We start from the raw sequence: 15,282 nt of genomic DNA on the forward strand, positions 1-15,282 counted from the left end.
CTTTTAGCAAAGTGTGAAACAAAGGCTGAATTGCTTTCCATCTCTGCAAATTCTGGGCTGTACAGGGCACTGAGCAAGCCTTTGTGGCCTTTCATGCCCTAAGTGACACAAGGACTCAGTCTATGTGGTGAATGGCTGGGACAGCTACTTACAGAGCCTCCTGCAAATGACTGACCACCCTCATTCCCAGTTTTATCTGCTGTGTCCAGCTCATACTGTAACAGCTGACATACTGGATTGCACCAGATAAAGCCAGGAGCTGGTTTGTTTTGAAAAGAAAAAGTAAATTTGGTATGATATTTATTGCATGTCTAAAATACGGGGGAATTCTCTTCTCCCTCCCCCCTTTTCTCTATATGTTTTTGATGTTTTGTCTTATGGCTGAGCTTTTTTGGAGGTTTTGTTCATTTGGCTGAAACAAGCTATGGTAATGTTGCAAAGCAGGGGAACTTCTCCATTTGGACAAAATTACTTTGGGTCTTGGATCTTGAACCAGATGTTCTGGTGCATGTATTGCATTTCTTACTCACTGTGCTGCACATTCTCTGCATGTTCCATAGGAAATAAGCCTCCCTGCCTGTCCTTTTCTGGATGGTCCATGGAGGTCCAGCTCTCAGTCTCCTATGCCTTTTCTTGCAGGAGTGATGTGGATGAAGGAAGGGATGTAGAAGAGCTTGGAATATGATGTTAATGTTGGGTTGTTGTAAAACACTTAAGTGAACCACTAATATGAATATGAAGGTCTTCCTGGGATTCCTTGCTGAAAGAAAACACTTGGCTAGCCTGACTGCTCACTGTTAGGTGTGAGTATCCTGAGCTTGCTGTTGCAAGGAGGTGCTGGTGGTGGACATTTCATTCTTCTCTGCCTGTGAGCAGACAAGAAGCTGTGTGTAGTACTCAGGAGCACAAGGAAGAGGTGGTGAGGTTTTGGAATGGAGCTTATTAACACCACTCAAGTGCATCTGGAGGAGTGTAAAAAATAGTTCAGAGACATCTTTTGTGTAGTGTTCTTTGTGACTGGGGCAAGGAAGCATCTGCTATAGTTAAGGAGGTAGAACAACGTAAGTGCAAATCAGTATGTGAAACAAGTAAGATTGGAAAGGCTGTGGCTGAGGATAGTGCTTAATGGTAGACTGAGTAGGTTCTTCGGTGCTTAATTTGATGAAAGCTGCTGGGGTTTATGGATGCTGGGTACAGTATGTTTGCAGGTCTTAATGCAAGCTGCTTGTTGCAAAGCCAAGAAATGGTTTTGAGATGTAAGAAAATCAGATCAGACTATAGAGGACACATGGTAAGGAGAATGTGAAACTCCACAGAAAGAACACCCTTTAAAGGAAATGGTTATTGAAAATCTGAAAGATTTAATCAGATTTTTAGCCCTCTATTGTTTCCCTGCCCTTATCCAAGGACCATCATTGACAAATGCCTGTGTTGCTTGATTTTCAAGATTTTCAGACCTCTGCTTGGACACAGTTGTAGATCTGCTTTTTTTGACCCATCCAGAGCCATGTGCTCCATCCTATGGGCTGTGATACTCAAAAGGTGCTCATTCTCTGAAATACATCACTTCTCTCTTCCGCTCTCAGTTACTTGTGCAAACATCTTGGGGATAAAGCTAACTTGCACTTTGCTGGCATTGGAGCTGGTAGCACATAAGTCTAGCATTGTAGTGTTAATAAAAAAAGACACGTTTAAAATAATCCTAAATGCCAATAGGCTTAGTGACATTTAAGCATGAGCTCTGCTGTCAGTCCATCCGCAAACAAAAGCAGTACGTCTTAATTTGTCTAATTGCTCTCTACCGTGCAGGCCAGCTGCTGCTGTGAACAAAAGCAGTTGATCACACCATTTTATTAATTGCATATTAATTGCCACATTCATGTTAACCATATGGGAGACAGTGGAGTAGAGTGGAGGCTACTTAGTAATGGAAAAGAGAAAATGAACTGGCAGAGTGGTGTCTGCAGAGGACAAATCTTAGAATGATAGGGTGCCTGCAGCTTGTTGATGCGATCTGATTTTTACAATAAATCTGGGTTTTTTCACCCATCTAAATTACTGTATTTAAAAGTGAGAGGGACTTGAGTAGAAGGGATTGTGTTTTGCATGGTGACTGCACATTTGTGAAAATACTACTGTGCAAGTTGGTACTGAATTTGTTTGGTAATTTGCAGAAGGAAGCCCTGCTGGCACGTGGCTGTCTGTCTTTGTCTGCCTCCTGTGCCAATGGATGCACCTGCGCTGCCTGGAATCACCCCTCATAGGAGCAAGGCTGGAAGATCCAAGAGGAGTACAAAACTTGCGGGGTTTTATATTTTATGCAGTTTTGCTCCAAATACATAGTCTTTTTAGATGATGGTAATAAGTCTTGAATAGAACTGGATTTCTTAGAGTGAAAAATAAAAACCTTGACATAGGTGGACTAACTGATATAAAACATCCTACAGCAAAAAGCAAACTGCACTGGCCTGGCCCAGTGTGTTTATCTGGCATTAGATTACCTAGTAGGATATTTAATGATACTTACTTTATCTTCTTGAAAGTGCAACTTGAGAAAAATACCTGCAACTTCTTTTTTTTCCTCTTACTTTTTTTCTGTGTGGAAGCAGCAGCCACTCTGAGCAGATGCGCAGCAGTTCTATTTGGCAGCAGGTGCAGGCTGGAGTAGACATGAAGTGATTTCTGTCCTGTCACCCCCAGACTGACATTATCACGGTCTGTAGAGCATCTCCTTCAGCAGGCCTGTGGGGTGTCTGTCTCCTGACTCTGAGCAGCACTGTCCCGCAGGTGGGTATGTGCAGTGGTGACAAATTATGTGATATGTGCAAAGAAAGCTTACTGGACTGAGGCCTAAAAAACTCCTCAAGGTCTACCTTGAGTTTATTTTCTCTGCCTTCCCCTTCATTTCTCTTTAGAAAGGAGAGCTAAGACCCATGCTACAGTTTGTAAGCCTAAGGGGCAGCACGTAGGAGGAAGGCCCAAGGGTAGCTCTTTGCTTTCTTAGAAAAGAAAGGTCAAATAGAAATATGTCTACTATGAAAGGAAGTGCAGGACTGGACCTGGAACCTACAGTGATTTAGAGAACTCAGTCTCTTGTCAGTCAATTAAATATTTCTGTTTGGCTTTTCTAAAATTAGTATTTCAATGTTAAAGGCTTAGTCCCACTAACAGATGACATTTTGCTCATATTTCCTTGTATCTCTCAAAAGAGCTGGGATTGAGAGAGATTGGCTAGTTAAAAAGAAAGGGAGAGGTTCAGAGCCTTTGTTTTAATTAACATATTGTTCCAAAAAAACTCCCTAAAAAGCATTTTTCAAACTATACTGGAGGGTACAGAAGGAGACACAAAGAGTTGCACTGTTAAGAAATCACTAATAAGTAGTTGAGAGGTAGATTGGATGTGATCTATTCTAAGAACATGCAGTGCAAGTCAAACAGTAAGGATGATGTTCTTAAGCCTAAGCAGAAATTGGGGCAGAGGGGTTGTTGTAGGTTTTTTTTTAATAAGGAAAATGCTTTAGGTGGCTCATCCCAATTATGTCTCAATTGGTGCTGCAATACATGGCAGTGTGGAGTCTGGATTATAGAGATAAAGCATGATTGGAAAGGCACAGCTTGAATTTTGGATTGCAAGCAGTGCCTGCCATTACAGCAGTTACAGAAGCAGCGCCTGACATGAGCTGACCAGTTTTGACTTGGAGTCATTGGAAGAGAATAAATGTGAAACCCCATGATGCCATCTCTCCAGTCTCAGCATAAGGGTACTTAATCAGCCTCCTTGTGTCTTCTCTACTCGGGCAGGCAGGCTGTGGGGCCTGACAATTACTAATTTAAAGGCTGAATTCCCCAATGCACTGCTTGTGGCTGTTAGGCTGCAGCTGCTGGCATTTGCTTGGAAACTATCTCAGTGTACTGGGGACTGACTAGATTACCAGTGAGGCCTCATCCCACCAGCTGAGCATGAACTAGTGTTGCTGGAGAAGATACAAAAAAATTGTAAATGCTGTGGTTGAAAGACAAATTACCTGTCTGTGGTAATCTTCCATGGCAATGCTCAGCTAGCCGCTCTTGTGTGGGATCAGTGGCCATGTGCTGCTCATCCCAAAGGTCTCATCTCCTGCCTGACTGATGTCTGATTTGAGCCATGGTGACTATGGGGTAACTTTTCCTCCTCTGGTTTAGTGCTGTTACTTGTTCATTGTCCTTTACGTGGTTTGACAAGGAATTTAAGAACAGTGACGCTTCCCACACAAGGGTTGCAAAGCACATTTGTCATTGCCCAAAGACATCAACAGAAGTTTATAAAACCATTTCTGTGCTGTTTTGAGATGCGTTCCAGGAAGGGCTAATTAAACTTAGCTGGGTAGTATCTCCAAAGCAGGTTTGGCACACCTTGTAACTGAAAGGTCCCTCATAGTCGTTCTCAGTGTCTTTTAACCAATGCCGTTCTGTTTGTCAGACACGATGGTATGGCTAGACCAGGAAGAGTGGGCTGCTGTTAGTGGGGAGCAAGCAGGTCCTCAAGCAGATGCTGGTGCCAATGTTAGGGTAAATAATTAATAACATTGAAGGAAAATACACTCCTTTATGTTTAGTAGCTGAAGGTGAGCACAGTTTTTTTTCCTGGGTGTGATGCTAAACTGTTTCTGATAGGTTTAATTAATCCAAAGAGAAGAAAGATGATTACCCTGATTTAAAAAGGAGTATTTTCAAAGCTTTATAAGAATGCAGTATTTTAATAAATTTTTTTCCTGGAGCCAGGTGCATGCTCTGTACAGAATATTAGACGTTGTGGATGTGTCAGGTACTTTTAATGGCTGTATTTTCAAGTATGTTTTTCAAACCAGCTTTAGTTGAAAAACAAAGATGTAAATTGAGTTTTGGTGTGCATCAGCTTAGACAATTCCTTATGTGGTAAGCAGGGATCCTGTTAAGTAGAACTTGTGTCTAACTCAGGTGAATTGAGATTGAAGTTTTTTAATGCTGCATCAAAGCATCCTAAATGGGTGCCAAAGTCAACACTACTTGTGTCATTATCCATTGGAATGAGAAAAAGGAAGAGCCTTTTCGTGCACATTGCATACCAATTTTGGGAAAATACTGCTGTGGTCTTATTGACTGATTTTCCTGAAGGTTTATTTTGAGACATCATTTAAAGGTTTATCATTGACCATGATCTCCTACCTCCTTTATGTTTAAATGGAATCTTATGCTCCAGGGATCAGCCCTGCCCTAGAGCTGGTGTAACATTTCACACCTGATTCTTCCAAACTTCTAATACCATGCTTTTTCTCTTCTGAGTAACTAACAATGAAAAATACTCTCCTGTTTCAATTCTGTAATAGCACATATATCAGCAATTAACAGTCTTCTGAACCAATCTGTACCCCAGGGTTGAATTTGGAATGTTGTGCACAAGTGTTAAAATGCAGCTGCTGGGATACACAGTAGTTTTATCAATTACCTTGGGGTGGCAGGGTTGTTTGCTTAGTAGTAGTTAACTACTGGTATTTCTTTGCCTTGTTCTTACTGTTGTCTTAACAGCTACTGGAAAGTTTCAGGAATGAAACTTACTCAGCTTATTTTCTGTATGGGAAAACCCATGGTATTTCTACACAGAAATTTATTTTTAGGGTCTGCTGGTTGTCTCTGTATTTATTTGTGTATTGTCTCCAGTTATGTGTTGGAAATCTGATTTGTTGTGTACCGCCTATTAGTGGGATAATGCATTCAGAAGCTCTTCCAAAAATAAATCTGTAGCTTTCGTTTAAGTGGTGCTGATCTGAATTGTGGATGCATGCTTGCATTTCAGTTGTCTTCAAGTGAGAGTTCACCACTGGCAGCAAGTTACCCTGAAGATATGATGTCAGGTTACTCAGCCCATGGTCTGTTCAGAGCTGAAGTGGCGGTGATGGTGCTATAGCTGTCCACTTTCAAAGGTTTTCAGATACAAATAGTGAAAGTACTCAGAGAAATCATTTTAAAACTAGCCTCAGCTGTCTCAAGTTTTAAATTTACACTTCTTCAACTTCTACTTCAGCTCTTCCAGCAAATGCAAAGTTTCTTGCAGTTTATATTTGGTGCTTAGTGGGGAAACCAAAGATACCAAAAGAGACATTTTAGCAATTATGAATGGTATCTTTAATTTCAAATAGTGTATGTTAAACCCCTTGCTGTGTTCCAGCTTTTCTGTTTTGTTGGTTTTATGAAGCACACAAGGATTAACACAGGAAGAAATATCTAGTTTTTCTAGAAAATAAACAAGAAAAAATGTGGGTAACTGCAGTGGGGATCCTGAAGGAAAAGTAAGTCCTTTTCTCTCTGTCAGGAAATGGAGGAAGAAATTGAAGACCGAAAGCAGGAGGGGAAGGAATATGCATTTTTTAATATTTTGTGGATTACATTTTGATGAAGAAGACTGTGATTCCTTTTGTTTGCCTATTGCCCACACATACTTATTTACAGAAACCATTACCACAATGCTAAAATACACAATAGACAATATGCTCAGTAGTACTTTCTGAAGATGCTTGGTGGCAAGGCACCTTTATTACTTTATTACTTTATCACTCAAACAAGCATTTTACTAGCTACCCAAAGAAACACCACTATTATTTAGTAATTAGTGCTGATCCACCATGGCATGTTGTAAGGTTTGGGCCTCTAGATTGTGAATGATTAATAACAGATCTCTGAAACCTTTAATCAAACCAGTGCTCATAAAACTGTAGGTTGGTATTCATATTATAAATTTTGAAAGTTCAACCTGTTAACAGTATTAGTCCTTTAATTTGCTTTTATTGAGGACTTCCAATAAGAAGATGCTGACCATACAAATATAATGTTAAAAATAGTTTTCAAAATCTGTTGGTATTTGATCATGGCTGAGATCCATATGCTCAAGGCCAGCCAAAAACATCTTCTGGAGATTCTGCAGTACAGATGTTGGTGCAGTCGTTCCTGTACATGTTGCTGAATCCTGCAGTAACATAATTATTAGGTCAGTGTTACAGGAATTCAATGCCTTACTTTAGTTTGTAGACTTTCATTTCAGGGCTGATTGTGTCTTTCATTGGAACACACATAGGTTTTTAGATTTTGTCAAAAATATTAGGGCTTTAGCAGCAATAGCAAATGTCCATTTATTATTTGTGAGCCTTTGCTTTTATGCATCATTTTAATATTGTGATGTGCAGATAACATTTTTCAGGTAAAGTTTTTGAAAGTTTCTAATGAACAACACTTCAAGTTGCTGTGGAAGACAGTAAATGGGTGCTTGATACTTGATTTTTGGCATGAGCAGTTGTATGATTCTATGCAGGTTGGTATTGTCCAAGGAGCTTAACTTTTTTCTTTTATAGATTGTAAAAGTTCTTAGGAAACTCAAGAATGTACTTGACTAATTTAATTTAAGAGAGTGTGCCTCCAAGCTTAAATGAGACCCACCCAGAATTTATTGAGAGTCAGCAGAAAGACAAAAAAAAAAAGAATTTGTAACCCTTTATACCAGGATAATCCGTATATAAATAACAGTATGCCAAAGAGCAGTGTTGGGCAGGGAAGCCAAGACAGGCTACAAAAATTCTTTCTGTGACCTTTAAATAAGTGAAATGAGTAGGGAGCATGTCCCCTTCAGGACACCCATAAGGAGAATGTAGACTGAGATTAGTGGAAAATGTCTGTTGGGTATTAGTGTGGATGCCCAAAAGCACAGCTGCCAAAGATGGAATTACAGGGAGATTGTTTGGGACATAAGTTCAGAAATGGAATTTTTGCAGTCTGGTTTTGTTGGTTTTGCTCGTCGTCCTACAGGATGATTCTAATGAGTAGACTTGCAAACTTGTCTGCCTGGTATTTTTTCCATCACTAATTCAGAAGAGAAGGATTCTCTGTTGTGCATTATTAGGGCAAGTAAGGGTCAAGATTTTGTAGACTAATTTATGTGCCCCAGCCAGTTTTGATCAGTTCTTTAGGATAAACCATAGCACAGGAGCATTCAGGTGGATTTGGAATTTAAATTGAGAATATTTCCCAGTGACATCCTAAACAGGCTATTATTCCTTAGGGAATGAGAAAAGTTCTCTTGGAGCTGAAGTTGCCTTAACTGGGGTTCAGAAACGGCCAAAGGAAAAAGGATTGTGCCCTGCAATTTAAAATAAAATTGCACATTCACAAAACGTTTTCTGTTCTCTTGACTGCCATTACTGTGTGGGGAGATGCTCTAACCAAAAGAAACTGCTGCTTTGTCTGCCGGCAGCCCTGCCCAAATGCTGCCTTTTCTCTCTGCCGATGTGTTTGCATGATAGAGGATCCTGTGGAAAGATGTTTTGAATTGTTAAAGGAATGAATTAGCTTTATTGTGCTGTGACCTAAATAGGATCATCAGATCAATCAGTCTGCTGCTTTTCTGTCCTCTCTGGCTTAGGTTGTGTTGCTTCTCCTTCTCATCTTGCTCCCTCTTCTCCCTGCCCCCGCCGGGCAGCCCCTTTCCCAGAGCCTGCAGGCATAATCCTTTATGTTCTTGGATAAAGGAGGGCACAGCCGGGTACCCTCTTTTCAAGCAATACCTGCCCGGTAATAGCCTGCACAGGCCCGGGCTCAGCTCTGACCCCTCTGCACCGGGGCACGGGTCCTTCCTGTGTGTTGTTGCGGTGCCTTTATGATAAAACACTTTATCTTCTTTGTTCCCTGTTCCCTTCTCCCCTGTGCATTCTGCTCCTCCTCTTCCTCCCGATCCCAGGTTTAATGAATTGTAATATCTCAGTAGCCGGGGCAGTATCGCGCTTCACCGAGGCTGAGGTTGCCTTGAAAGAGGCCATTGTGAGCGAGGGGAGCTGGGGACTGGAGGGCAGCTGAATGCGGTGCCGCCTGGGACGGCCTTTGTGGAGGGAGCACTTTTGTTCTCCTGAAAGATGCCGGGAGAGGGCCAGCCGGGATGGGATCTCGGGGAGGGAGAAACCCATTCTGACCATAAATTATTGACGCCTATGCTCTGCAAGGAGTCTGTTTAGGCACCAGCAAGTGGCTAACAGCGTGGGTGAAAGTGGCCACAACAGGCCCAAAGCTTGGGCGTGAGTTTGGAAAATACTTGAGGCGTTTGGCCTTTCTGATGTTTCTTCATGATAGAAGCCTCACCTAGAAGTAAAAGTGCGCCTTTCAAAGTTGTGTGGTCTTGGTCTGAGGGAGCCTTGTGACCTGCAGGAAGGGGTTTATAGCCGTGCTCAGTTTCAAACTTGCCCTGCAGATGGCTGGGGGGGAGCATGGGTGTCACTTCCATAGCTGCACCCCTCTGGACACCACAGCTACCAGAGCAGGTGGCTGGGGGTGGCAGAGGAGCAATCCCGAGCATGTCCTACACAGACACATTCCTCCAGACATGCTGGAAACAACTGTCCTTCAACAGCTTCTTCCCTTCGAGCTGCTGTAGGGTGGCACAGTGGAAACTTATTTAGAGCAACCGAGTGACGCTGTAAAAGCAAAGGCATCGATTTAATTGTTTTGAGTACATCTGCTTGTGAGCATTTCCACTTTCCCTTTTGTGCACTGAACAGAGACTCGCTGCTAGAGCTCTCACAGTGCAGTTAGTTCCTAGCTCAGTTGGATGGTTTTACTTTTTCTTTCCTCTTAAAATGTCATAAATGCTACACAGCTGTTTAATGGAAGATTTTTCCACTGTCCAGGTAAAGTTGCTAAGGCGTGCCACTTGAAGTTTAGGTTTTGAGAGGATGGTACATTTTAGTAGTTTGATGCTTCATTCCCTTAATGAACTTCATATATCGTGTGTTTGGCTTACCTCTCCTTCATGAAAATAAAATGGTAAAGTTTGTTTTCATTTGTGGGAGGAAGCTGGAAAGAATTGCTTTAGCTATTCATCTGTTTTATTTGTTTGTTTGTTTTTTTAAACTTAAATACTTCCTAAATTTTGTACTGCATATATGCACGAGCTTGTTATTAGGAAGAAAATGCAGATTCTCACTGATTCCAGTGTCCCTGTGGACAGCTGCCCCTTGGGGCTGCTGCTGGGCAGCTGCTCTGTGTGGCTAGGAACAACCCAGGAACTTCACTTCTCAACATTTGCCTTTTTGAAAAAGCTTCAGCTTTTTCAGTGGATTTTGTGCATTGGTGCTAAGGTTCAGAGCACTGCCTTGTGAATGGGGGCTGGACACAAGAGCCCCACTCCCCCAGGGGCTGGCTGGAAATATTTCCGTGGAAGCTGAATATTTCCCGATTGTTTCACAGGCGCCGGTGTTTTATGGTGCTGTGAATGTGGAGGGGTGGCTGTCCCAGATGGCTGTCGTGGAGCAGGTCAGCTGGAAAGCCCCTCTAAAGAGGGGATAGAGCAGGGAGGGGAGTGAAGGAATGGCTACAGCATTTCAGGCATGCCATGTGCAAGCAGTTTATAATGCTTCTTCTCTTCTGCATGTATGTGGCCTCTACTAGAAAATTAGAATCGGTTTAACCACTCAGGGATTAAAACTATTATAGTTGAACTAAAAAAAGGGTTTTGCTAATGAGTTCATTACACTGTTGTGATTTTGAGAATGCTGTTTGACACTGCAACTTAAGCTTCTTAGTTTCTTTGCTCCAGTCCCTGATTTTTTAGGAAGAAGATGCTTCTGAGCCAAACTTTGTGGCCAATCCCATCAGTATGAAGTGAAAATTAGCATTTATTGAACATCTTCTCCATGTTTTCTGTATTCCTTGTGATATTCCTGATTCCTCTGTATTTCTGTGATCCTTGTGGCACTGAGTGTGATCCCTGCTTCTAAGGATGTAGTAATTCAGGTGGTGGGTTAATATTAACTTGCCTAAGGTGGAGCAGCAAGTGTGTCACAGAGCAAGGTCTCCCCAGTCTGCTACTTGCCTCTGAGTCATTTGGATGTAAAGGACTGATATCACAGTGTGCACACCTACTGTTCATGCTGGGTTTATCTAGCTTTAACAAGCTTTTAAATTTTATTCTATCAAGTTAATTTTAGGTGGATTTTTTTTTGTTCTGGTTGTTTGGTGGGGATTTTTATGAGTTTGCTGGATTGGCAATGTTTGAGGCTGAAGTCCTTTATCTGTTTGTGTAGTAGCTACAATATAAGTTTTCTCAAACTGCCCCATCTTTTCTTTCTCTTCTCAGTGTAGGGAGGCTAAATGCAGAGGAGTGCGGGCATTTAATGCTTTAAATTCTCAGAGAATTGCTGTTAGATGACAGTCTCTTGAGACAGGAAAAGTGTTTACAAAAAGGTGGGTTGAGACAACGTGATGAATTTTATGAAAGTCGGTAGGTTTGTCTCAGGTGGGGAAGAGGTTTTGTTTGTTGTTGGACTAGTGCAGATTCTCAGTGGTGCAGATAGGAATAGCCAGACGGTGTTTCCTTTGGGGTAGTTCCTCATGATAGCCATTTTTGATGTCTGACCTCTTTAACAGTGTGACCTGAGGGTAGGTGGAAGCAAGGTCGGGGCGGGGAGCGGGATGAAAGGCAGACATCAATTTAGGTATTGTTTGTTTCTGGGTTTGAATGTCTGCCTCCGTGCTGAGATCAGGAGTAGAGGACAGTGGTCAAGTGCTTGTGCTCAGGCAGGAGAAATGCTGCAGGGTGGGTTGAGCATCCACTAACAAAAAGCAGGCTGCACTTGGCACACATTGTAGCCCGCGGTGAAATGAAAAGAATTCCGAGCCGCCCAAAGTACCCGGGATCATATTGATTCACAGTGGCTTGACCGTGAAAAGGTAACAAAGTCTTACATCCCAGGGCTGGCAAAAACTCTTGAGGTTCCATAAAGACCTTCGGAAGAGACTGTCTCACTTTCAGCAGCCCAGACTCCATCGTTTTATAGCTTGAAACTCTCTCCTTTCCCTGTGCTCCCCTTCCTACATGCCAAGGAAGAGGCACGTGTGGGAACAGGCACTTCCTACATCCTAAAAAAGATCGACACCACACTAGAAAAGGAGTCACCATCTCCTTGGTTTGCTTTCAGATGGCAATGTAGCTGGAGTTAGAAATGGAGTCACTCTAAACTCACTTCCAGTGTGTGTCCCGCAAGCACGCATTTTATGGTTTGTGGATGTATAGGTAATGGTAAATGTCTGACAGGGGTATTACTGTGTATTTAATTCAAAACCAGCACAAAACAGAGTTCAATGCCAGGGTCATTTTTTGCTTAAGGTACTTAGACAAAAGTGTAAGTGCATTGATTTTGCATTGATGGAAATCATTGCAAAAAGCAGAGGTGCCTTCCTTGCCATTGCTGCCATGGCACCATGGTCTTCTGTCCCTTCGGCAGAGCTGAGCCAGTCAAAATTCCTGTTGGACCAGAAGCTGCCGGAGAAACCTGCTGCTCATGGTGGTTTAGATGTCAAGCCCATGTTGCAATTGCAAAATCTCTGGATTTGGAAAATACTGATAAAATGTTGATGATACTGTGTTCAGACAATGATGAACATATTTCATTTACAGCCTGCTCTATGCAGTGCAAACACAGTGCAGTGCAAACAGTCTCAACTGTTTGGTGAAACTTAGAGGTTCCTGTGGAGCATCTGCTTTTTACATACTGTACTCCAGAAGCTGGATCCTGCTGCAGCTTTGGGGTCAGCCTGAGCCCCCCGCTGCTGGCATTTTTCTTTTTCCTGAGGAAAAAAATCCTTTTCATTGTTAACCCGAGGGGGTTTCCTGAGCTTTCTTTGTGAGGGAGGGCTTGCTTCTTGAGCCTTGAACATTGTGCGAAGGGCATGCCCTGCTGAGTGCATTCATTTGGTGCTTAGAATTTTCTCTTTAACTTCTGCAAAATTGCAGTTCATTCCTAGGATGGATGGCTGTGGACCTCTGTACAGATACATTTTTTTTTTTTTTAAGACACGAGGATATAATGAGCATCTCAAAAAGCTGGGCTATTTCATCTCCGTGCATAGGTTTCGTTTGATGAATAACAGAATCTCTATTAGCCAGAAATAACTCGATTTTGTTTCCATGTATCTGGTCTGAGATGACGCTAATAAGAATAAATTAGGAGTGTAACTGAATAAAATTCAATAGGTAAAATTAGTGTGCTGATGTCTCAGGCAATGGCACTGACTACGGGGGGAGCAGTGGGACTGGAAGGGGAGGCAAAGCAGAGCCGAGACTGCATGCTGCAGCCAGCTAAGGCGCAGCTCTGGATCCTTAATAAAGTGGGAGCAAGAGGGTGGAAATAAAAAAACAAACAAAAATGGGGTGATGGGGGAAGAATGGGAGCGGGGGGAAGCAGAGCATCCTGATTAGCAGGAAAATGCAACACTCATTTGCAACTGGGAGGAGGCCGGGGCTGCCCGGCCCCCGCGGCGGCGGCGGCAGCGGGGAGGTGCGGCGGGAGGGGCGGGGGCAGGGAAGGTGCCGGGATCTCCTGCTGGAGGCACAGCCGGCTGGAGACATGGGAAGGAGAGCAAGCACCTGCTTACTCGGGACTCTCTGGAGCAGCCAAACTTGGAGAGCGGAGGAAAGGAGGAGCACGAGAGCGGAGTGACTGCTGTGGACAGCAAGAAAGCCTTTTTCGTCCTGCGCAAACGAGAATAACAGCTGGGGCGCTTTTTTCTCCTGTTTGGCTTGTTGGAAGTGGCTGTTTTCAACCCGCAGGGTTACATGCGAGGAGGAGAAAGTCAGGCTGAAGAATTGTAAATTATTTCGTCTATCAGAAAGATCTAGACATATTTAAAGCGATTTCAGGGGAAAAAAAAAAAAAAAAAAGCAGAGGGGAGAAACGTGGAGTAATTTGGTGTGCAGTTTGAACAGGTTCAGTCTGGCAGTCACCTTTCTGCAGCTCCTCCTTTCTATGGGATTTCACCTCCAGGACAGCAGTTCAGCACCTTGAAAATGGTGGTTTTCATCAACACAAAGCTTAAATCTCTCATGAAACTTTTCAAGAGAAAGAGTAAGTATAGCTCTGTGTGCTCACTGTCCTTACAGGAGGCAGCCCAGTTCTAAAGGAAAGTGCAGGTCCCTTCGGCTTCACTTCTGCTTCCTGCAAGCTCTTTTTAAACTTACCTCACTCTTTCAGTCGTTTTATCATTGTGGAGTGTGTGGAGGCAGACTTGTGAAGGTCTTCAGGACCTCTGCTTTGGGACACTGTGGCTTTGGTGGAAGTGCTTTGTCACGGTGATTTTGAAGGAGCCAAAGTTCTTGGTGTGAAATGGGCAACTCGGTGACAAGGCAGGGTGTGCCGGTGTGTCCTAGTGTCCCGATGGTTTGTCAGACATCTGTCTCTGCTTATGCAGCTATGGGCTTGTGTCGCCGAGGTATCTACATAAAGTTTGTTCTGAGTCAGGGTTTGTTTTTAAAGATGTCCTGGTTTCAGAGTGGCTTTTAAAATCGTGTTGATCTTCCTTTAAGTCACGAAGGACAGACAGACCACGCTAGAGAGAGTAGCTGGCAAATGTGCATACCACTTCTCTTGAGTAGTTTTGATGACCATTATTGCTCTGACGAGCAGTGAACCTTAATTTTGGTATGGCAGGGCTGCAGCCAGACAGTGGGCTTGGCGGCAGGTGTTTCCCTCCTCTTTTTCCTCCAGCCTTACCCCATTCCCCATCTGCCGGTTCAGCCAGGGAATGGCGTGGGTGCCTTTCATTGACTTGAAGTGTCCCATTTGCTGTTAGATAGACGGGGTTGATGCTGTAACCAGGTAGGCGATGACTTCTCCGTTTCTTGTGATTTAGCTTTGACTGCTGGTTAGCAAAAGCGGGAAGAGTGGGCACAGGCTCAGTCTGCCTTGTTGCAACCAGTATGTCTTGGCAGAGGGGGTGGGATGCAGGACCAAGACACAGATATGAGGACACCTATTGAAAGTTCTTTAAAAGCCTTTTTTGAGGTCTGAAACTTACCTAAAATACGTGAGGGGAGGCAGATAAGAACCTCCTCCTCTACTTCAAGTCCTTTTAGGAAAGAACAGCATTGAGCATTAGGCTGTAGCTGTGTTTTGAAGTGAGAGGCATAGCTTATTTTCCTTACAAATACCAATTGTTTCCATCTGAAATGATCCCAGCAGATGCACAGTAGTGTTAAGGAAAGGGTAAATACTCAGATGACAGGAGGCTGTTGCATTGTTTTTGCTTCTCAGTTTCTGCATACCTCCTCTGCTACTGCAAGGGCATCAGACAAAGCACAAAGTGATGCCACAGGCAGTGCAGAGGCAAAGGGTAGGTGCAGAGCTGACAGCAAGGCTGGGGGCAGTGGAGCAATGGAGCAGGGCAGGTGCTTGGAAGGCAGCACATCTCTAGTATTCTGCTTTGGAGAGCTAAAAAGCAAGGATGTGCAGCATG

At 43.2% G+C, this 15,282-nt stretch overlaps 1 protein-coding gene across 23 annotated transcripts in view; it reads left to right on the forward strand.

Moving 5' to 3' along the window:
* The window catches only part of NHSL1 (NHS like 1), a 177,551-nt gene that overhangs the window by 111,682 nt on the left and 50,587 nt on the right, over positions 1-15,282 (forward strand). For 2 of the 23 annotated variants that reach the window (XM_023923503.2, XM_086877452.1), the window contains exon 1: positions 13,336-13,895. The exons of 19 other annotated variants lie outside the window; for them this stretch is intronic. In XM_023923503.2, coding sequence (XP_023779271.2) covers positions 13,838-13,895 — 58 coding nt within the window. In that variant the 5' untranslated portion in view covers positions 13,336-13,837. Of the gene's footprint in view, positions 1-13,319; positions 13,896-15,282 lie in introns of those variants that run through there. 2 more of the 23 variants (XM_086877453.1, XM_086877447.1) reach the window with 2 other exon arrangements.

Source organism: Cyanistes caeruleus, chromosome 2, assembly GCF_971803275.1.
Source record: "Cyanistes caeruleus chromosome 2, bCyaCae1.hap1.1, whole genome shotgun sequence".
NCBI lineage: Eukaryota > Metazoa > Chordata > Aves > Passeriformes > Paridae > Cyanistes > Cyanistes caeruleus.